The 24,450-nt window shown below is 41.3% G+C and overlaps 1 protein-coding gene across 2 annotated transcripts in view; it reads left to right on the forward strand.

The window, feature by feature from the left end:
- LOC125452046 (peroxidasin homolog) overlaps positions 1–24,450 on the forward strand; it is a 499,162-nt gene that overhangs the window by 369,623 nt on the left and 105,089 nt on the right. For both annotated transcript variants that reach the window (XM_048529957.2, XM_059646061.1), the window contains exons 12-15: positions 49–207; positions 15,346–15,458; positions 19,684–19,840; positions 20,437–20,545. In XM_048529957.2, coding sequence (XP_048385914.2) covers positions 49–207; positions 15,346–15,458; positions 19,684–19,840; positions 20,437–20,545 — 538 coding nt within the window. The remainder of the gene's footprint in view (positions 1–48; positions 208–15,345; positions 15,459–19,683; positions 19,841–20,436; positions 20,546–24,450) is intronic.

Below are 24,450 nucleotides of genomic sequence, written 5' to 3' on the forward strand. Positions count from 1 at the left end.
TGATTTTTGCAATGACTGAAGAAGTACTTCCCTGCTTTCCATTTACAGGAGGTCAGCTTCCCAATGATAGAAGGCATGCTGTATTACCCACAGGAACGCTGAGAATTGTAGAAGTTGCTGCTCATGATCAGGGACAATATGAATGCCAGGCGATCAGTGTTGTACAAGTCAAACTAGTTCCAGTGCAGCTAAAAGTGCAACCCAAAGGTATATTTATATTTATATTTACTAATGGGTTCTGAAGACGTGTTGTTATTGGACTGAAAACATTAACTCTGCTTCTCTCACCACAGATGCTGCCAGACCTACTGAGTTTCTCCAATATATTTGTTTGATAAAGTATTCAACATTCATATGGTTTTGCTTTCTTTTAAATACATAATTTGTTATGTTGATGTTGTGGTTCTATAACATAAATGATAGTTACATGTTAGAAGTCACATCTCAGTGATATGAACAACACAAACTATTATTCTGAGGAAGGATCACCAGAGCCAAAATGTTAACTCTGATTTTTTTCCTTCATAGATGCTGCCAGCTTTTCCAGCAACTTCTGTTTTTGCTCCTGATTTACAGCATCTGCAGTTCTTTTGGTTTTTCTAAACTATTATTGTGCATTTTCATCTTAAAAGAAAACCATTGGTCTTTTTTTAAAATGTCTCCATTTTAGACAATTATTCTTGTAAAATTATTGCCAATACTTGTACTGTCCATTAATTTATACAAGGAGGCCAAAACTGCATGGAGCACTCCAGGCACAGTGTCACCAAGGCCCCGTACAACTGCAGTGAGAAGGCGAGTGGGCTTGTGTCACAGTCTGCACTCAAATCATCTTAAAATGAAGACCAACCTACTACCCGCTCCACCCGCTTGCTGATTTTCAGCAACTGGTATACCAAGCTACCCGGGTCTTGTTGCACCTCTCCTTTTCCTCAATCTATCACCATTCAGAAAATCTGCTTTCCTGTTATTGTCATCCTGTTATTTATAATCTTGCGCTTGTGCACATTATAAGTCATCTACCGTGAATTTGCCCACTTGCCTTGTCCAAATCACACTGAACATCTCTATCCTCTTTACAGCTCACCCTCCCATGCAGTTTTGTGTCATCTGAAAACTTAGACATATTAAATTTAGTTCCTTCAACTAATTCTTTCTTTCTGCGTGTATGTTATATGTTCTACCTACTGTTATAACTGGATACTCTGAATTTCCAATGAACCCCCAATCATAATTTTGGTATTGGTTAATCAGCACTGTCTAATATATTGGACTTCTATAGCTGATTTATGGTGGGCACAATGTGATTTCTAGACCTTGATAATATGAAGGTAAAAATGGATGGCAAGAACTTTGCACCCAAGATCTTATGATCAGAGGCCAATATAATCAATTTTATGCAAAGCTCACTTCCTGTCTCATGACCCAACAATTTAATTGCAGAATTCTGCAATTACTCCTGGAAAACTGTCCAGTGCTGCTATAATAAGACTATCATAGAGTCATAGTCATACAGCACAGAAATAGACCCTTCAGTCTGACCCGTCCATGCTAACCGGGCATCCCAATCTGATGTAGTCACATTTGCCATGCGCATTTGACCCATATCTAACTAAATCCCCCTATTCATATCCCCATCTAGATGCTTTTAAATGTTGTAATTGTACCCACCTCAAGCACTTCCTCTGGCAGATAATTCCATTCACACAACAAGCTCTGTGTGAAAATGTTATCTGTCAGGTTTCTTCTAAATCAAATGTAAATAATGGCACCATATTAACTAACCTCCAGTCTTCTGGTACCTCACGCATGGCTATGGATAATACAAATATTTCATTGTGGGCCACTGCAGAAGAGATTGCTGGGTCCTTAATGTTCTGGGATACACTTGCACAAATCCTGGGGATTTAGCTATCTTTATATGTTTTAAAACGTCCAACAGTTCCTCTTCTGTAATTTGAATTTTTCTCAAATCAAGTTTCCTAGCTTCCATGTCTTTCTCCACAGTAAGTACAGATATGAAATATTTGTTTAGGAACCACTGTCTCCAGTGGTTCCATATATAGCTGGCCACATTGATCTTTAAAAGGTATCTTATTCTGTCACTAGTTACTCTTTTGCCCTTAATGTACTTATTGAACTCTTTGGATTAACCTTAAATTTATTTGCCATTGGTATCTCATGTCCCCTTTTGCCGTCCTGATTTCTCTCTTACGTCTGCTACTACTGTCCTTATATTCAGAGGGATTCACTCAATCTCAGCTGTCTATACCAGATGTACACCTCCTCCTTTATCTTAATCATAGCCTCAACTTTATTAGTTATCCAGCATTTTCTGCATCTACCAGACTTGCCCTGCACACTGACAGTAAAATACTGCCTCTGAATTCTCATTATCTCATTTTTAAAGGCCTCCCACTTCCCAACTGTCCCTTTACCTATGAACAGCCTCCGCCCGATCAACTTTTGAAGGTTCCTGTTTAACACCATTAAAATTGGGCTTACCCAATTTAGAAGTTAAACTTTCTATTCAATTGTATCCTTTCCCATAACTATTTTAAAACTAATTGAATTATGATCACTTGCCGCAAAGTGCTCCCCCACTGACAACTCAGTCGCATTTTTTTTAAAAAGTGTATTCACTTGTGAGATGTGGGCATTGCTGGCTGGCCAGAATTTATTGCCTGTCCCTTGTTGCACTTGAGAAGGTAGTGGTAAGCTGCATTCTTGACCTGCTGTAGATTGATTCACAACAGCATGAGGGAGGGAATTCCAGGATTTTGACCCAGTGACAGTGAAGGAACATCAATATACTTCCAAGTCAGTGTGGTGAGCTGCTTGAAGGGGAACACGAAGGTGGTGTTGTTCCCATGTGTCTGCTGCCCCTATCCTTCAAGATGGAAGTGTTTGTGGGTTTGGAAGGTGTTGTCTGAGGATCTTTGGTGAATTTCTGCAGTGCATCTTGTAGACAGTACACACTGCTGCTACTGAGTATAGTGGAGGGAGTGAATGCTTGTAGATGTTGTGCCAATCAAGCGGGCTGCTTTGTCCTGGATGGTGTCAAGCTTCTTGAGTGTTGTTGGGGCTGCACTCATCCAGTCAAGTGGGGAGTATTCCATCATACTCCTGACTTGTAGATGGTGGACAGGCTTTGAGGAGTCAGGAGGTGAGTTATTTGCCACAGTATTCCCAGCTTCTAGCTTGCTCTTGTAGTCACTGTGTTTATGTGGTGAGTTCAGTTGATTTTCTAGTCAATGATAACTCCCAGGATGCTGATAGTGTGGAATTCATTGTTTGTAACACCATTGAATGTCAAGCGGCAGTGGTTAGGTTGTCTCTTATTGATGATGGCCACAGCCTGACATTTGTGTGGCACGAATGTCACTTGCCACTTGTTAGCCCAAGCCTGGATATTGTCCAGATCTTGTCGCATGTGAACATGGACTGCTTTAGTGTGTGGGGAGTCATGAATGGTGCTGAACATTGTGCAATCATTGGCAAATATCCCAATTCTGATCTTATGATGGAGGAAAGTCATTGATGAAGCAGCTGAAGATGGTTAGGCCTAGGAAACTACCCTGAGGAACTCATGTAAAGATATCCTGGAGGTGGGATGATTGACCTCCCACAACCACGACTATTTTCCTATACGTCAGGTATGACTCCAACAACCGGAGCATTTGCCCAGTGATACCTATTGATTCTAGTTTTGCCAGGGATTCATGATGCCACACACAGTTGAATGCAGCCTTGATATCAAGGGTTGTCACTCTCAGCTCACCTCTGGAATGCAGCTGTTTTGTGCATGTTTGAGCTGAGGCTGTAATGAGATTAGTAGCTAAGTGGCCCTGGTGGAACCCAAACTGGGTGTCGCTGAGCAGGTTATTTCTGAGCAGGTGCTGTGTTATAGCACTGTTGATGACATCTTCCATCACTTTACTGATGACCGAGAGGAGACTGATGGGGTGGTAATTGGCTGGGTTGAATTTGTCCTGCTTTTTGCGTACAGTATATACTTGGGCAATTTTCCGCATTGTTGGGTAGGTATCAGTGTTGTAACTGTACAGGAATAGCTTGGCTATGGAAACAGCAAGTTCTGGAGGGCAAGTCTTCAGTGCTATTGCCGGAATGTTGTCAGGGCCGGTAGCCTTTGCAGTGTCCAATGACTTCAACCGTTTCTTGATATCACAAGGAGTGAATTGAATTGGCTGAAGACTGGTATTTGTAATGCTGGGGACGACTGGAGGAGGCCGAGATAGTTCAGCACTTTTGGCTGAAGATTACAAAAGATAAGGCTGAAGCATTCGCAGCATTGATGCACTGGACGCTTCCATCATTGAGGATGGGGATATTAGTGGAATCTCCTCCTTCAGTGAGTTGTTTAATCGTCTATCGCCAATCACAACTGGATGTGGCAGGACTGCAGAGCTTAGATCTGATCCGTTGTTTATGGAATCGCTTAGATCTCTCTACCTCTTGCTGCTTTCGCTGTTTGGCGGCTCCACCAGGTTGGTACCGCAACTTCAGGTATGCCTGGCACTGCCCCTGGCATGCCCTCCTGCACTCTCAATTGAACTAAGATTAATCCCCTGGCTTGATGGCAATGGCTGAGTGGGAGATATGCTGGCCATGAGGTTACAGATTGTGCTGGAATACAATTCTGCAGCTGTTGATGGCCCACAGCACCTCATGGGTACCCCCAGTCTTGAGTTGCTAGATCTGTGTGAAGTCTGCCCCATTTAGCATGGTGATAGTGCCACACAACATGATGTACGTTGTTCTCACAGTGTGAAGGCTGGACTTCATCTCCACAAGAACTGTGCGATGGTCACTTTTACCGATACGATCATGGACAGATGCAACTGCAGCTGGCAGATTAGTGGGGATGGGGTCAAGTATGTTTTTTCCCTCTTGTGGGTTTCCTCACCACCTGCTGCAGACCCAGTCTAGCAGCTATGTCCTGTAGGACCTGACCAGCTTGATCAGTAGTGCTGCTGTCGAGCCACTCTTGGTGGTGGACATTGAAATCTCCTGCTCTGAGTACATTTTGTGCTCTTGCCATCCTCAATGCTTCCTCTAAATGTTGTTCAACAGAAAGCAGTACTGATTCATCAGCTGGGGAGGATGGTATGTGGTAATCAGCAGGAGGTTTCCTTGCCTATGTTGAAGCCATGGGACTTCACTAGGGCTGGAGTCAATGTTGAGGACTCCTACAGCAACACCCTCCTGACTGTATACCACTGTGCCACCACCTCTGCCAGGTCTGTCATGCCAATGAGACAGGACATATGCAGGGATGGTGATGGTGGTGTCCAGGACATTGTATGTAAGGTATGCTTCCAAGTATGATTATACCAGGCTGTTGCATGACAAGTCTGTGAGACAGCTCTCCCAATTTTGGCACTAATCCCCAGACATTAGTGAGAAGGACTTTGCATGGTCAACAAGGCTGTTTCTGCCATTGTCTTTTCCAGTGCCTAGATCAATGCCCAGTGACCCATCCAGTTCCATTTCTTTGAGCCTTTGTAGCAATTGGTATATCTGAGTGGCTTGCTAGGCCCTTTCAAAGGGCAGTTGAGAGTCAACCACATTCTGTGGGTCTGGAGTTCACATGCAGGCCAGACCAGGTGAGGGTGGCAGATTTCCTCCCCGAAGGACTTTAGTGAACCAGATGAGTTTTTCCAACAATCAGCAATGATTTCATTGTGATTAGTAGATTCTTAATTCCAGACTTTTTTTTTGAATTCTAATTCCACCATCTGCCGTGTTGGGGTTCGAACCTGGATCCCCAGAACATCAGCTGGGTTTCCAAATTAATAGTCTAGTGGTAATACCACTAGACCATAGCCGACTCACAGTAATTTAACTATAACACCGTGTTTGCCTGTTAGAATATCACAGAACTAGGGATGTAAAGTTTAGAGCATAAGTTTGGAAGTTAGTGATTCAAGTGAATGAATGGCACATCAGCATAAGTGGGTTAGGCCAAGGGAAAACTGTTTTAGCATTTTATATCGAGTAAATGCAGAATCCTATTGACAATAGAAGATAGTTTGATCAATTTACTTGAAACACTACCTAAGTCCAAAGTAACTTTATGTCATGAATTGATAACAGCAAAATAGTCCTAAATTTTTCCTCTGAAAAATACAGTTGATATGTACAACTTCCTTTCAGCAAGATATTCAAAATATTGAAATTTGTCAAAAATTGGTAAACAAAGGGACCTCCTTGGCTATCTCAAATCTGCTTAAACTTAAATGTGTGGATAGGTCCCCAGGATACCACTTATATCAAAATATATAATAATGTGTACTATGTGTAATCTTTCATTATAACAATTATACGGTACATTTTACACTTTAGTTCAAATCAACTTTGTTTATTTCTGGAGTCTTTTTGTTTGTAAATAGAGGAGTCCATGAATATAATACAACAGGAGAGTGAGGATGATATTCAAAAAGGCTTGTTCCTAGTATGTTTCAATGTGTATATCACACTGTAGTTTATGTGCAGACCTATATTAGACACTACTTCACGGAGAAATAAAAAAAAATCCACCATCCCATCATTACATCTGTTTTTGAGTATTTAATTTTCTCAAGAATATTATAAGCCTGATAATTTTTTTTCCTCTTTCCGTCTGTCAGGATTCCAAGTCCACAAAAGTTTTGATCAGTGACCAATTTGATGATCTCATGATAGAAATTAATTAAGTATGAATTAGTTGTGTCCTGCATACAATCACTGTCACAACAGATTATTCATACAAAATATCGTAGTGTTGCTAAATTTGTAACTAATTAGATGTTGGATATTTGGGATTTGATTTGCTTAACTAATTTGGTTGTCTTTTGCCAAAAAGACAAATTTGAACTGTTCCATGTGTTTCTTTTCCAATTACCATTATAAGAATAGCTACAATACAAAAAAAAGTCTATAATAGAACAGGATTTCAACCAGAGCTTGTACTGACCTGGCTAACATATCTAAGCAATAACAAGAGATACACTGTTGATTACTTATGACATAGTTGGCCTTCCAAAGATCCTTATGGAAATAAGGCCTGCCAATATTTCATGTTTGGCAAAAGAGCAAGAATAATTGTATCATACTTGTTTTGGGTTATCATTAAAAATGATGCAACAATGGCATTGTACGTATATACAAGCGGCTGGAAAAAAAATGACAAACGTTTTTATGGAGTTAATATCCCTTTAAATCTTGGTTTATTTTGGAAGGCTGAGCTGTGAAAGGAAACATTCATTTCCTAATAAAATATTAAGAAATATTATGAAATCAACAAGCTGTTCATTCACCTGTGTGGAGTTAGGGAAAGAATTTGCATTTACAATGCACCTTTCATAATCTCATTTGGTGTTCAAAACTGTTTTAGTCCAATGAGATGCATTGAAGTATGGTCACTATTGAAATGGAGAAGATGTGCCAGAGTCAAAGTCAAAGTCAGAGAGAGCCTTTACATCATGGAAAGATGTAAATAGAGACCCATTCGCCCATTATTCCCACGTCAGTCATCAGCATCCATTATAAGCCCTTTTTCTAGCACTTGCCCTGTAGACTTGCTGATTGCAGATGTTTCGTCACCCCGCAAGGTAACATCTTCAGTGCCTCCAGTGAAGTGTTGGTGTTCTGTTTATTATTTATATGCTTCAGTTTGCTGGAATGGTTGGCATCACCCCCAGTTTTGTTTTTCAGTAGATTTTAATATCAGATCCAGTTTAACTTGTTTGTTGATGGAGTTCCGGTTGGAATGCCAGGCCTACATGAATTCACTGGCATGTTTCTCTTTAGCTTGTGCGAACATGGATGCGTTGTCCCAGTCGAATTCGCATCCTTCTTTGCCCATGTATGTTGAGACCAGTGAGAATTGGATGTGGCTCATTTGAATGATGTCATAACCCACTGCAGCAACCCAGAATTGCGCATAGCATAACAGGAGCACTTATATGGCATTTTTAGAAGAAATGGATACCTAAAAAGCCCAATCCACCATTGACTCTGCAACAGACCATATCAAGAAGACACAACATGGCCAGACACACTAGTCACCCTACCTTATATCAGAGACATATCACAGATGACCACAAGTCTGCCCAGACCCCTGGGTATCACGGTAGCCCACAAACCAACAACCGCCCTTAGACAGCTATTGATGAACATACAGGAGTCCATACTCACAACCAATAAAACTAACCTAATACACAAAATACCATGCAAGGACTGTGAGAAACATTGAATAAGCCAAACTGGAAGAAAACTGACCAAAAAAAGGATACATGAACATCAAGATAACAAAGCGTGGAGCTGGATGAACACAGCAGGCCAAGCAGCATCTCAGGAGCACAAAAGCTGACGTTTCAGGTCCAGACCCTTCATCAGAGAGGGGAATAAGGAGAAGGTTCGGGAATAAATAGGGAGAGAGGGGGAGGCGGACCGAAGATGGAGAGAAAAGAAGATAGGTGGAGAGGAGAGTATAGGTTGGGAGGTAGGGAGGGGATAGGTCAGTCCAGGGAAGACGGACAGGTCAAGGAGGTGGGATGAGGTTAGTAGGTAGGAAATGGAGGTGCAGCTTGATGTGAGAGGAAGGGATGGGTGAGAGGAAGAACAGGTTAGGGAGGCAGAGACAGGCTGGGCTGATTTTGGGATGCAGTGGGGGGAGGGATGAGCTGGGCTGGTTGTGTGATGCAGTGGGGTGAGGGGACGAACTGGGCTGGTTTTGGGATGCAGTGGGGGAAGGGGAGATTTTGAAGCAGGTGAAGTCCACATTGATACCATTGAGCTGCAGGGTTCCCAAGTGGAATATGAATTGCTGTTCCTGCAACCTTTGGGTGGCATCATTGTGGCAATGCAGGAGGCCCATGATGGACATGTCATCTGAAGAATGGGAAGGGGAGTTAATATGGTTCGTGACTGGGAGGTGCAGTTGTTTATTGCGAACCGAGTGGAGGTGTTCTGCAAAGCGGTCCCCAAGCCTCCGCTTGGTTTCCCCAAAGTAGAGGAAGCCACACCGGGTACAATGGATACAGTATACCACATTGGCAGATGTGCAGGTGAACCTCTGCTTAATGTGGAAAGTCATCTTGGGACCTGGGATGGGGGTGAGGGAGGAGGTGTGGGGGCAAGTGTAGCACTTCCTGCTGTTGCAGGGGAAGGTGCCGGGTGTGGTGGGGTTGGAGGGCAGTGTGGAGCGAACAAGGGAGTCACGGAGAGAGTGGTCTCTCCAGAAAGCAGACAAGGGTGGGGATGGAAAAATGTTTTGAATGGTGGGGTCGGATTGTAGATGGCGGAAGTGTCGGAGGATGATGCTTTGTATCTGGAAGTTGGTGGGGTGGTGTGTGAGAATGAGGGGGATCCTCTTTGGGCAGTTGTGGTGGGGGCGGGGTGTGAGGGATGTGTTGTGGGAAATGCGGGAGACGCGGTCAAGGGCATTCTTGACCACTGCAGGGGGAAAGTTGCGGTCCTTGAAGAACTTGGACATCTGGGATGTGCGGGAGTAGAATGTCTCATCCTGGGAGCAGATGCGGCGGAGGTGGAGTAATTGGGAATAGGGGATGGAATTTTTGCAGGAGGGTGGGTTGGAGGAGGTGTGTCCTAGGTAGCTGTGGGAGTCGGTGGGCTTGAAATGGACATCATTTACTAGCTGGTTGCCTGAGACGGAGACTGAGAGGTCCAGGACAGTGAGGGATGTGTTGGGGATGGCCCAGGTGAACTTGAGGTTGGGGTGGAAGGTGTTGGTGAAGTGGATGAACTGTTCAAGCTCCTGGGGAGAAAGCAGCGGCGCCGATACAGTCATCAATGTAACGGAGGAAGAGGTGGGGTTTGGGCCCTGTGTAGGTGCGGAAGAGGGACTGTTCCATGTAACCTACAAAGAGGCAGGCATAGCTGGGGCCCATGGCCACCCCCTTTGTCTGTAGGAAGTGGGAGGAATCGAAAGAGAAGTTGTTGAGGTTGTGGACGAGTTCGGCTATGCGGATGAGGGTGTCGGTGGAGGGGGGCTGGTTGGGCCTGCGGGACGGGAAGAAGCGGAGGGCCTTGAGACCATCTGCATGAGGAATACAGTGTATAGGGACTGCACGTCCATGGTGAAAATGAGGTGTTGTGGGCCAGGGAATTGGAAGTCCTGAAGGAGGTGGAGGGCGTGGGTGGTGTCACAGACGTACATAGGGAGTTCCTGGACCAAAGGGGAGAAAATGGAGTCCAGATAGGTGGAGATGAACATCAGTTAGCCACCAACAGACATGACTAGTTCTCTCTGATCAACACACAAGGACAAAAGGAGGACACAAATTCGACTGAGACAACACATTCATAATAGCACAAGCCGAACAGAGATATGCCAAGGAATTCCTGGAGGCTTGACATTCCAACTGGAACTCCATCAACAAACACATTGAACTGGACCCGATATACAAAAACAAAACTGGAAGTGACTCCAACTACCTCAGCAAACCAAGGCACATAAATAACAGTGGGACAGAACACCACTGCTTCACCGGAGACGCAAGGACGATATTACCTAGCAGCGTGACAAAACTTAAGCAATCAAACACACTGGGTCAGCAAACAAATCTACAACCTCATCCACAACCTAAGCTACAAATCTTCTCAAAAGCTTTGAATTTGGCCTGTAGCCTTGTATGCTATGACATTTCAAAACTTCATCTAAATAATTCTTTCATGTTGTTATGGTTTCTGCCTCAACCATTTTTTGCAGGCAGTGAGTTCCAGATAACCACAACCCTCAGGGTGAATTTTGTTTTCTCCAAATCCCATCTAAGCCTCCTCTTCGTCATATCATGAAACTCTGGTTATTGATGCCTTACCAAGGGGAAATGTTTCTCCTCATCTACCTTGTTTATTCTCCTCAGAACTTTATGCCCCTCGAACAGAACTCCCTTGGCTTCTCTACAGTAAGGGGGTCCAACCTATCTAGTTTCTCTTCAGAGAATTGTTCAAGCCCAGGCAACATCATAGTCAACCATTTTTGCATGGTTTCTAGTGTAATCACATTCTTTTATAGTGTGGTGACCAGAATTACAAGCAGTACTCAGCTGTGGCCTAACTAATCGTAAAGTCATATCATATCTTCCTTGCTCATGTTCAGAGACTAATAAAGTCAAATATCCCATATGCCTTGTTTACCACCTTCGCTACCTATTCTGCTCCCTTTAAAGATTGGTGGATATACTCAGTTATTTCCTATTGTCGTGCAGTTGAATGTGCACTCGCTTCCCTTTTAATCCTTCCAAAATGCACTATTCCACATATTTACAGGAACATGTTAGACCTACACACTTTTTTTACCCTTTTGAATATCTTCCTCTTGTCTGATATGAATTTCTTGCAAGTAGATGCTCTTAGACAACTTTATCCAGATCCTGTCTTCTTTCATTCAAATTGGCCTTACCCCAATTCAGAACCTTTTGTAGATCATCGATTCCCTTCATTGTGGAAACAGGACCTTTGGCCCAACAAGTCCACACCGACCCTCAGAGCATCCCACCCACACCCATCCTCCATAACTCAGCTAACATACACATCCCTGAACACTATGGGAAATTTGGCATGACCAATCTGCCTAGACAGCACATCTTTGGACTGTGGGAGGAAACCGGAGCACCCACAGGAAACCCACGCAGATACGGAGAGAATGTGCAAACTCCACACAGACAGTTGCACAAGGGTAGAATCGAACCTGAGCTCCTGGCGCTGTGAGGCAGCAATGCTAAGCACTGGACCACCATGCTGCCCCCTGATGAACTACACGCCCAACGTGGGGCTCGAACCCATGACCCTGGGATAAAGAGTCTCATGTTTTCCCGACTGAGCTTATTTCTGGTCAATCATTGTCATTACACATTCTTAACTTAATGAATTAAGATTCTAGGTGACAATCATTGAAATGCAACCCTTGTTTTGCTTTGATCCCTAAATTTAGGTTCAGCACTCTCTTGTATGACATTCTACATGTGAGCTTAAAGCACTCTCCTGGATAAATTCTAATAATTATAAGCCTTTCACATTGTTTATCCAAGTTAGCATTGGATAAGTTGAAATCCCTTGTGATTATTACTCTATTGTTTTTACAGTTCTTGGGACTTATCAGTATATTTGTTTTATTTGTTTGACTGCTTGGGGCTCCAATGCGTGCCCCTTTTTTTTGGCTTTATGTTCTATCTATATGGCCTCATTTGAGGAACTTTCTTAGAAATCATACCTCCTTACTGCTGTAATTGACTCCTTGATCAATATTGCAACACCACATCCTCTTTTATATTCCTCCCCCCATTCCGCCTAATGATTCTATACCCCAGAATATTGAGCTGCCCATCCTGTCTGTCTGTCATAACTATGTCTCTATGATGGGAAGGATTTCACATGCCCATGTGTTAAATCAACATCCTCAACTCATTTGCCTCACTTGCAAATCCCCATGCTTTAAAATAAATCCATTGACCTTGCCAAGCTCCCTTGTGCTATATTTGCACTGTTTTCTAGACTTGGTTCTCCCCTCTTTACTAATCCTAACCCCACCCCCATCTGCACTCCATATCCCATCCCCTGCCAATTTAATTCAAACCCCCAAGAACTGTATTTGTAAACGTCCCCACGAGGAGCTTGGTGCCATTCTAGTTCAGAAGCAACCCATCAGACTTATACAGGTTCTATCTTTCTCAGAAATGAACACAGTGATCCAAGAATCCGAAGCCCTCACTCCTTCTCCAAATCTTCAGCCATGTATTCATCCTCTCTGTGCCTCTTCAGCCATGCCCTGCTATTCTAGATCAAGACTGATTATCATAATGCCATTTTCCTGTACTAACTCCATATACACAATTGAATTACTCTTCAGAAGCCTATGATTTCTGCCTTGAATCTGCTCAATGATTAAGCTTGGACAGCCTAACAGGATTGGAAGGTTCCAACAATTCACCACCTTGAGTGAAGGCATTTCTCCTCATTTGAGTTTTAAATGACCCGCTCATTATCCCAAATTAATGTCACCTGGTTCTAGAGTCATTAGCAAGGGATAAACATCTCTAATTCTTTGATCTTCTGTGGAAACAGTTCCAGTTTCCTCATGAGACAATATGCCAACCCAGTAATTAAGCTAGAGAACATCCAGTGAAATCCCTCTATGGCAAGTACATCTTTCCTTAAACAAGGAGACCCAAGCTGTGCAAAATAATCACAGTATAAAACACTCAAACAAAATTTATCAAAGAAGATTTCTCTTACAAAAATCCATGTTGACTCTGTATAATCCTCAGTCTCATCACTATTTTTAGCATTCTGAAAAGCCACTTCCTTTGAATTAGTGCAAAAATTTTTTTCTTATTAACCGTGGTTAATTCATCTTTCCCTTTGAGTATTTGTATTGGCAACTAAGTTATATCCATTTACCTCAATTTGTACATTCAAATAATCCAATATTTTATAAACACTATCAACATTCAGATAGAATGTCTTTAATTTAACCTTGTCAACAATTTTTCTGAAGGAGGGTCTAGGTCTGCTGTGTTCATCCAGCTCTACACCTTGTTATCTCTTTGTCAACATTACCCTCAGTTTTGATCTTATTTAATGCTTCTCATTGCTTTGTTTGTCTTCAGTGCTTGCTTATTGTTATTCTACTTTTTTTAGCTAGTTTTGCCTTCCCCAAATCTGAGCTCCTATTAAGTTCTGCCTGTGCTTAAAGGTAAGGCAAGGCAGAGATGCTGCAAGTAACCAAGTAGGTGCAAAGTGAAAGAATGCCAAGAAAGCAAGCTAAGAGAAATGTACCCTTTTCTGATGCGTGAGTTGGGCACCTGTCCTGACACACAAAGTAGCATGCCAGCAACATTGCAGTGGCAGGTGTCAGTGAACTTCAAGTGTAGCGCTGAAGCAGTGAATTGTGTTATAACTCAGTTCAAGATGTGGTGGCTGTGATGATGTAAGAAGGCTAGTACTTTGTCAATGCAAAGGAGGATGAAAATGGCTGTTGCTATGGAGAAGTAGTTGGGGAATGCAAGCAATGATGGATCCCAGGAAGAAGCTAGTGAGCTGCAATTGTTAAGTTGCAGTTCACATTTCAGAGCATTTAGTTTCTGGCCAGTGCATGGGAGAATAACAAATGGCATATAAAGGAGGCAAAATTACATGATAAATAAGATTTTATTGCTTAAAAATATGTCCCTTCCTGTTTTCTAGCAAAATTCTCATCGAGCCATTAAAATTTTAAGCAGAAATTTGGACTTTCAGTCACAACAATGAAAATATCATTTTTCATTCTTGCCATATTTTTCCAACTTTCTTGTCATTGCCTACATTGTGCAGAGGGTGTGAATGAATCATGTCATTCATTTTTCAGTTATCAACTGGATGTTCAATTTTATTTTAAAGTTATTGGCCTTTACAGTAGTCATTACAATAAGACGCATGACCAGATAATCCATATTAATTATGCTGGTTGAGGGATAATAATTAGCAAAAATACTCCGAATTCCCCACTACCTCAGTATGATGCCTTTGATTGTTTACATCCGCTTGGAGACGTGATTTGTCTTGGTTAACATGTGATCGAAAAGATAATTATCAATATATAGCTAAGTTTGAAAGTTATTTGACATTTTCATGGATCAATTTTAAAATGGTTGCAGATTTTGAGGGATTTAATTCAATTAGTAGGTCCAATGAGAATTTTGATCTGTTTATATTATTGAAGGAGACTTTTCAATGGGGCAATAGAGTTAATATTGCATTTGATCTGAACAAGTAAGGGAAGGAAATTTGAATCAGAGTTACCATTACTAATGATAATTCAAGATTCTCACTGAGCATCTTCTCAAGGGCAACTAGGGATGGGCAAAAAATGCAGACCCGTTCTATGAATGAATAATGGATATTTATGACAACGTGATGATGATGATAAGGTCAGACTTGGCTCTGACATCACGCGTTCATTATATTTTGTCCATACTGATCTTTGAACAACGTAATGAAGCTTGGTCACTGGCACAGTATGAACCACTGCCTTCAGAAAAGTAACATCTTGAAAAGTGGACAAAAAAGAACCAGCCGAAACCGGAATCGTTTGAAAGAAATATAAACATTTTGAAGGTTAACAGTAGAAAGATAAATGAATAATCTAACAACATTAATAGTTTCTGCGTTGGCAGAATGAATAAAATATCATTTGTAGAAATCAAATGGCCAGGCTGAACTGTAAAATGTGGGGATGAATGGCTTCATGCCATTTTTTGTAAAAACAGCACAAAAAAAATCAAATCTGTTTCTTTGCCTTGCCTGAAATTCTGACAATATGTGTTATCAATTTCTTTTCAGTGATACCAGTGTTTACTGATATTCCTGGGGATATCACTGCAGAGGTTGGGCAAGATGTAAAGATATCCTGCAGTGCTCAGGGAGAACCACGTCCCATAATCACCTGGACAAAGGTAAGGGAGAAAACATTGGTGAATAAATACATTCTGAACATTTTTTTCCCCTAAATTGTTAATCCATAGAATATAATTGGTGCAGGTAACATTGTAACACTAACATTCAACTTCATATAAAATATAAACTGCTGCTACTGAATCAAGTGCCTCTTCAAGACTTTGAATAATATTTTTTTAAAAGTCACAAAGAAAAGCGAGCAATTGTTCCAAGTTGACTTCATCTTTAATTTTCAGTTCTACCTGCCATTGGAGAAATGGAACTGCTATTCAAAGTTTTCTTCAGTGTGGGGTTCAAAATACAAATTTGCCACCTTATTACATTGGAAATCATAAACAACAATACTGTTGCTAATTATGTTGCTTTCAAGTAACAAAATGCTTCTCAAAATCTCAACTTGAAGGCCACACCCATGCAAATATTTAACTTATTTATTGGTGAACACCGAAAAATTCACATGTTCTTCAGAATCTTTAATTCTTCAGACATTCAAAGTTAAAAATTCCTTAAAGGATTGCCCATTTTATTTCAAATGTTTTACCTATCTTCCTTTTGATTTGTGGCTTTTGAGTTTTAAGCTACTTTCATTGGTAACACCTCACACCTCTGATTTTGAGAGTATCTTTGAGAACCTTGATATTAGCTTTCAGTTGTGTGCTGTCAAAATAAGAAGTAGAATGTACTCTACTTTGGGCCTAGAATATGTGTTCTCCAGGTTCATTCCACAAGAACGTCACTCATATTATCTTATTTTGAGTGCACACTTATTACACATCTAATGCACATTTAGGCTCCAGATTTCACAGTTCAAAGTTTTAAAAGTATTTAGAGAAACAGAAGGAGTGTTATTTTTGTTCTGATTTTAATACAGAATATTTTAGTTGCCAATTTGGATGCTTCCATCACCAGAGATCAATTAAATTCTGACACAGGCAATACTTACTCATATATGAACATGCATTGGAGCAGATGTAGGCCATTTAGCTCCTTGAGCCTGTTCCACCATTCAGTAAGGTCATGGCTGACCTGATTGTAACTTCAAATCTGCATTTGCGCCTACCACTGATGACCAATCATCCCCTTGCATAACAAGAATTAATCCACTTTTGCCTTAAAAATAATCAAGGGCTTCTATTACCATTTAAGGAGAGAGAGTTCCAAGGACACTCAACCATCTGAGAGCGATAATTTTAAATTAATGTGCCATACCTAATGTTATTTTTTTAAAAAAGGCTGTTAGTTCTAAATTTTCCTGTAAGAGGGAATATCCTCCCCACATCCACTACAACAGCCGCACAAGGTATACTTGAGTAGCAGCCTTAAAGAAGCAGGCTACTTTAGAAAATAATAACAGACAGCTTAAGCCATAAAGCAATCATGAAACTATTAGATGTAAGAGCAGAAGTAGATAATTTGGCCCATCAAGTCTGCTTTGCCATTCAATGGGTTCATGGCTAATTTGATAATCTTCAACTCCACTCCCTGCCTTTTCACTATAACCTTGAATTTTTCAGTAATTAAAACATCTATCTCAGCTTTGATTGCACTTTGAGCTAGATTTAATGCACTCTGTAGTGAATAATTCCAAAGGTTTACTAATCTCTAAGTGAAGAAATCCCTCCCCATCGTACCAATGGGCTGAGGAGTGGCATATGGAGTTTAATTTATTAATTTAGATGAATGTGAGTTGCTGTAGTTTGGAAAGGCAAATCAGGCCAGGGCTTATACACTTAATGGTAAGGTTCTGTGAAGTGTTGACGAACAAACAGACCTTGGAGTGCGGGTTCATAGTTTCTTGAAAGTGAAGTCGCACACAGATAGGACAGTGAAGAAGTCATTTGGTATGCTTGCCTTTACTGGACAATGCAATGAGTACTGGAGTTGGGAGGTCATATTGCAGCTGTACAGGGCAATGGTTAGGCCACTTTTAGAACACTGCCTTCAAATCTGCTCTCTTGCTATAGGAAGGATGTTGTGAAACTTGGAAGAGTTCAGAAAAGATTTACAATGATATTGCCAGGGTTGGATGGTTGGAACTATAGCAAGAAACTGAATAGGCTGGAGCTAATTTCCCTGGAGTGTTGACCTTATAAAAGGTTTATAAAATCAGAATGGGCAAGCATGGGATAAATAGGCAAGATCTATTCCCTGGGGTGGAGACATCCAAAACTAGAGGACATCGGTTTAAGGTGAGATGAGAATGACTTTAAAAAGAGATTTAAGGGGCAAATTTTCATGCAGAGGGTGGAATGAGCTACCAGAGGAAGTGATAGAGACTGGTACAATTACAACATTTAAAAGACATCAGGATGGGTATATGAGTAGGAAGGGTTTAGAGTGATATGTGCCAACTGCTAGCAAAATGGGACTAGATTAGTTTAGAATATCTGGTCAGCATGGACAAGTTGGACTGAAAGGTCTGTTTCTATGTTGTACATCTCTGACTCTCTGTCTTAAATAGACAACCTCTTATTATGAAATAACGTCCTCTGGTCCTAAAATCTCCCACAATGGGAAATAACCTCTCCACATCTACCCTATTAAGTACCCGCAGAATCTTGTTTGTTTCAGTAAGGTCATCTCTCATTCTTCTAACCTCCATTGAGTGCACTGAACCTTTTCTGGATTACCTCCAATACTAGTATATCTTTCCTCAAATAAGGAGCCAAAACTGTTCACTTTATTCTAGGTATAGTCTGACTACTGTGTTATGCAGTTTTAGCAAGACCTCCCTATTTTTATACCCTATTGCCTTTGAATTAAAGGTTTAATGGTCTATTTTCCCAAAGACCAAAATTAGTGAAGATAGACAACAATACCTCCTCCATGAGAAATATTATCAATGGTGCCATCAAGAATGCATTCTCAGCCGCCTACTGTACTCCCTATATACCTATGACTGTGTAGCTAAATTCCAAACAATGCCATCTACAAGTTTACTGATGACACCACTGCGGTAGGATAGATATCAAACAATGATTAGTCAGAATACAGGAAGTAGGAGATAGATTGCTTGGTGTCATTGTGTAATGACAAGAACCTCTCAGTGTCAGCAAAACAAAAGAACTTCAGGAAGAAAGGAGGAGGATACATCCTCATCTGTATCGACAGAGCTGAAATAGAGAGGACCGACAGTGACAAGTTTCTAGAAGAGACAATAACCGACAATCTGTCCTGGACTTCCCATGTGGGTGCAACAGTCACAATGGCATAACGATGCCTCTTCTTCCTCAGGCAGCTTAGGAAATTCAACATGCCCATAAGGACCCTCACCACCTCTACAGATGCACCAAAAGAATGCACTCTATCTGGGTGTATAATGACCTGGCACAGTAAGTGCTCTGCTCGGTACTATAAGCAACTACAGAAAGTCATGCATACAGCCCATACTATCATGGAAGCCAACCTCCCTTCTTCCTTTGTAGCCATCTTTAATGGTTTTATGTACACATGTAATCAAGTTGCTCTGGCCCTGCACACTCTCAAGAATAATACAATTAAGACTGGAATATCTCATAAGATTGATTTCTAAAATTTCAGTTTTTTTTATATGACTCAACATCTCATGAAAAAAAATGCTAAGACTCCACAGAGGAATCTAAAAACATTTCCTCCAGTGTTCTTCAAGATGGAAGTGTTACTGCATAACTCACCTTGGCTCCTTCAACAGTACCTTCCAATCAGTCAAACTCTACCACCTTGAAGGACAAGGGCAGAAAATGCATGAAACAGTAGTACCTGCATGTTTCCGTCCAAATCACCCACCATCTTGACTTGGAGCTTTTTTGATGTTCTTTCATTGTTGCCTGGTCAAAATCCTCAAATTTCTTTCCTAACAGCCCCATGGGCATCCCTACACCTGAAAGACTGCAGTGGTTCAAGAAAGCCAACACGTTCTTCCAGGCAATTTATAATAAGCAATAAATGCTGGTATAACCAGTAATGCCCATATCTCAAGAATGAATAAAAATCACATGAATTTCACAGGAAATCCTTATGCATGGTTCTCCTTCAAATTAGTTGATTAAAAAAGTCTGTTGTTGTTTCAGAAAAAAATGTTTAGAAATATTTTGCTTTATGCACATGGACGTGTTGTCAGCAGAGGAAGGTTTTTATCTTTTCTGAAAGTTTATTTTGTGGAGGAAAATATATTTAAAGCATATATAAAATTAATTTCTGAAGTAGGGTATACAAATATCTTATTAGTAACTGTTTGTTAAACAGGATGGAGTTCAAATTACAGACAGTGGCAAGTTCCATGTTAATGCAGAAGGGACACTTGCTATCAGGGATATTGGGCAAGCAGATGAAGGACGATATGAGTGTGCTGCACGGAATATGATTGGCCAAGCAACAACAAATATGTTGCTAAGAGTGACTGGTAGGCGATTTATTTTACAATAGTGTATCTCTTTGATCATTTCCACAATTCTTTTAATGTGATTGGTTAGAATCAAACCGCATAGACCTGCTTAGAATAACTACAGATATGTGTGGATATTTGCCTGGGTGATTATGTATCAAGGTGATGAGATTATCAGTGTCTGCACGATATACTGATCTTTTAAAACGTTCATTTTTGTTTGCCTTTCCCTCTGTACAGAAGAATGTTAACAGACCTTTGGTTATGGTAATTTAGGCGGATAGCTTGATTTGACAATTGTGGAGAAAATAAGAACTTCAACTAGGCTTTACTTATTACCAGTAGAAGTTATTATATCAGGTTAATGGTTAGTGTGACCAAAATCCCATTATTTTGTTTGAGTCCCAAGAATTGCTGCCCTGCGAGTATCCAGGACAAGGGTAAAAAGCAAATATTACGGATATGTGTTGATATATCGGATATTGCTGTGAAGTTTTACCAGCAGGAAAAATTTCTGTGTTCTACACACAATTAATGAAATATCTGACCCATTTTTTGAACCAATCTATAATAAAGTTAATTTCTATTTGACAAAATTCTTCTCTTTCTCATAGTTCCAGAGAGGGGTCGAACTGGTGACCACTTTGTTGAGTCTTCCATTCGTGAAGCTATCTTTAGCATTGACAGTGCAATTAATTCTACACGGAGGAAACTATTTAACGAGTAAGTTATGTTTCCTTTGCCAATCTTCTTGAGATGTGATTTCTTTTGGATATGATTTTATATTTGGTGGATATTTGGTCTGTCATTGTAACATTTGCAGCAGGCTTTGCCTGTGAAAATACCAAATATGAACCTGATTCTATTCTCATTATATAGCTACATGTACAACCTTTGAGCAACAGTGACTAGATAACAATTACAGATGGGAACAATAGCTAGTTTTTAACCTTTTTTACTTGAAGCCATTTGTATTGCCCTCACAGGTTCCCCGTTCACAACCAACTAACTCAATATAAACCAGAACTTGAGCTTTAGTCAACACAACTGAACTGATTATTGCATTAATGAAACTAAGTAATTTGCTGAAAGCTTGGACAAGGTGTATATATTTACCTAGTTGACATAAAATGCTTCCATGAATAACTTTCTCATACAATGTAAATTAAATGTTACTACACTTTGCCAATTATGCCAATCACTGATAAAATGACTTTGAGAGAGTGGCACAGTGGCTCAGTGCTTAGCACTGCTGCCTCACAGCACCAGGGACCCAGGTTCAATTCCATCGTTGGCCGACTCTCTGTGTGGATTTTGCACATTCTCCCCATGTCTGCGTGGGTTTCCTCTGGGTGCTCTGGTTTCCTCCCACAGTCCAAAGATGCGCAGGCTGGGGGATGGATCTGGGTGGGATGCTTCAAGGGGTGGTGTGGACTTGTTGGGAGGGAGAGAGAGAGAGGGAGGGAGAGAGAGAGAGATCCCTTTAAGTTTTCAATGAAGTAACATGCATGCTGAGTCCACATCAGAGAAGTGATAGTTGAATTTTCTTGGCACTTACATAAAGATCCTTTCCCTGGACGACTTAACCAGTGACAGTCAATGTTGGCATGGTACGTGTCTTTTAATTTAACCTGCTCATTCCAAGCAACTTCAGGGCCTGTGTTATCTCATCCAGGATGTCCGCCCAGTGTATCTGCATCAGGTAAGTAATACCTTTTTGCAGAATTCATGAATTTGGAGACAGTATGGCTGGAGCATAAGCCAGTCCAGATTGACTAGTTCTTTGGATTGTTCGATTGGCAGAGTGCAATTAATGTACAGAAAATGATCACACTGGGTTAAAGGGGCAGCAAACGTGCAGTTATTCAAATATGTGAAGTAACAACATTTTTATTTACATAGCACCTTTAGCATTGTGATATGACAGTAATAGTCAAAAGGGAATATCTTAAGAAAAGAAGAAAGCTGGAGAGATATAGGGAGGAAACTCTAGAGCTTAAGACCATGTCAGAATGGTAAAAGTTAGGGATCTGTAAAAGAACATAATTGGACAAACAAACAGAGAAACCTTGAAAAAGGTTACAAATGTAGTGGGGAGGTTGGCCATGGAGGGTTCTGAAAACAAGGATAAGAGTCTTCAAACTCAAAGAGTTAAAAGGGCTGCTGGTCTATGTTTTTCCAGTAGGGTTAGCAGTATGCTCACTGATCAACAAAGCATAGAGCTAGATGAACACAGCAGGCCGAGCAGGAAAGCTGATGCTTTGGGCCTAGACCCTTCTTCAGAAAGAAGGCTCTAGGCCCAAAACGTCAGCTTCCCTGCTTCTTTGATGTTGCTTGACCTGCTGTGTTCATCCAGCTCTACACCTTGTTATCTCAGATTCTCCAGCATCTGCAATTCCTACTATCTCTGCTCATTGATCAAGTAGTTTTGCCTCAAACAATCTGACTGTTGTTCCCACATGGATTGTGCAGATTGCTGGCAAGACCAGTATTTATTGTCCATCCCTAGCTTTCATTGAAAAGGTAGAGTGAGCTGCTTTCTTCAGTTGTTAATGTCTGTGGCTTGAAAGAACCACAACACAGAATTTGCAGGTAAAAGAATCACAATATACTTTCAAATGATGCATGACTTGAAGCAAAACCCGGTGGTAGTTTTCCTTTTCTAGATGGTAAATGATTGTGGGGTCAGAAAGCATCATTACTTCTGCTCCAATTGCATAATTACTGCACTGGCCAGTTATCTGATTTGCATCCATTTATTATTTTGGCTGTTTGCAAAAGAGCTGGCTGGTAATTTGGGGCATAGTTTGACATTGGCAGAATGGGAATGAGTGCAGAGATAATAGGAACTGCAGACGCTGGAGAATCCAAGATAACAAAGTGTGAAGCTGGATGAACACAGCAGGCCAAGCAGCATCTCAGGAGCACAAAAGCTGACGTTTTGGGCCTAGACCCTTCATCAGAGAGGGGAATGGGGAGAGGGTTCTAAAGTAAATAGGGAGAAGGGGGGAGGTGGACCGAAGATGATAGAGGAGAAGATAGGTGGAGAGGAGAGAATAGGTGGGGAGGGTATAGGTCAGTCCAGGGAGGACGGACAGGTCAAGGAGGCGGGATGAGGTTAGTAGGTGGGAAATGGAGGTGCGGCTTGAGGTGGGAGGCGGGGATAGGTGAGAGGAAGAACAGGTTAGGGAGGCGGGGACCAGCTGAGCTAGTTTTGGGATGCAGTGGGGGAGGGGAGATTTTGAAGCTTATGAAGTCCACATTGATAAAGTTGGGCTGCAGGGTTCCCAAGCGGAATATGAGTTGCTGTTCCTGCAACCTTCGGGTTTGGGGAAACCAAGCGGAGGCTTGGGGACCGCTTTGCAGAGCACCTCCGCTCGGTTCGCAATAAACAACTGCACCTCCCAGTCGCGAACCATTTTAACTCCCCCTCCCATTCCTTAGACGACATGTCCATCCTGGGCCTCCTGCAGTGCCACAATGATGCCACCCGAAGGTTGCAGGAGCAGCAACTCATATTCTGCTTGGGAACCCTGCAGCCCACCTACAAAGATAATAAAGTGCAACTTTAAAATGTAAATTCACATTCAGATTCTTTGGTGCGAACTCGAATTGCTATCCTGTAAATTTCAAGTTCTGACCCATATTCTATCTTGGTTAAACAGATGTTCACCTTGCAAATGGATATAGGATTTTAAAGAACCATCCGTCTGCTGCAACCTTGTGGGAGTTAGTATGAGTAAAGAAGAAATGGTACAAGCTGCCCTCTCAAGATGTCAGCATGTTTAGTCTGTTACAGTCGTCTCGATGACTATCTGGTATAGTTCCAGAAAATCAGCGGGGCCTTTCTGATGAAGGGTCTAGGCCCGAAACGTCAGCTTTTGTGCTCCTGAGATGCTGCTTGGCCTGCTGTGTTCATCCAGCCTCACATTTTATTATCTTGGAATTCTCCAGCATCTGCAGTTCCCATTATCTCTGGGGCCATTCTACCCTAGCAGAAATTGATACGTAGCAGTGTTCAGCCAGTCCCTTGCAGTTATTGCAGATATTCAATATCCTGCCAAGGGAATTGAATACCATGAATGAACATCTGGACCAACTGCCAGTCACAGTTATGTCATAACTTTCTAATTATAATATTGTCTATTTATAAAAGAAAAGGCTAATCTAACTTTCAAGCAATAATTTTTAAAAATTTAAAAATAGTTGCCAGAAGCAACATAACTCACTCTTGTTGATTAATTGCCAGCCACAAGCAGCTAGAATGATATGTTATCTCAACATTAACACAATGGATCCTTGAAGGTGTGAATATTCAAAATTTCTGGGTCAAGAAGAAACTGGAAGAAAACCCCACAGGGAATTCGAGCATGATTAATCTTTCATTGTGGGACAATGATTTGTTTAGAGTTGGTATGGCAGACATTTGAAGTTTGATCCATTTTGAAACCAAAATTCCCCAGGAAAGTCTCTGGCAGGCAACATCTTCAGAGAAGTGAGAGTCCTCAGATAAAGAGAGATTATTCAGAAATAAGCCACAGTTTTGCTAAAAAGAAATCTGTAAGTGCTACAATCACAGAACCAGCGCTGAACAAGAAACACACTCTCCCATTCAAATCCTGCTCAAT

This window comes from Stegostoma tigrinum, chromosome 5 (genome assembly GCF_030684315.1).
Source record: "Stegostoma tigrinum isolate sSteTig4 chromosome 5, sSteTig4.hap1, whole genome shotgun sequence".
Classification (NCBI taxonomy): domain Eukaryota; kingdom Metazoa; phylum Chordata; class Chondrichthyes; order Orectolobiformes; family Stegostomatidae; genus Stegostoma; species Stegostoma tigrinum.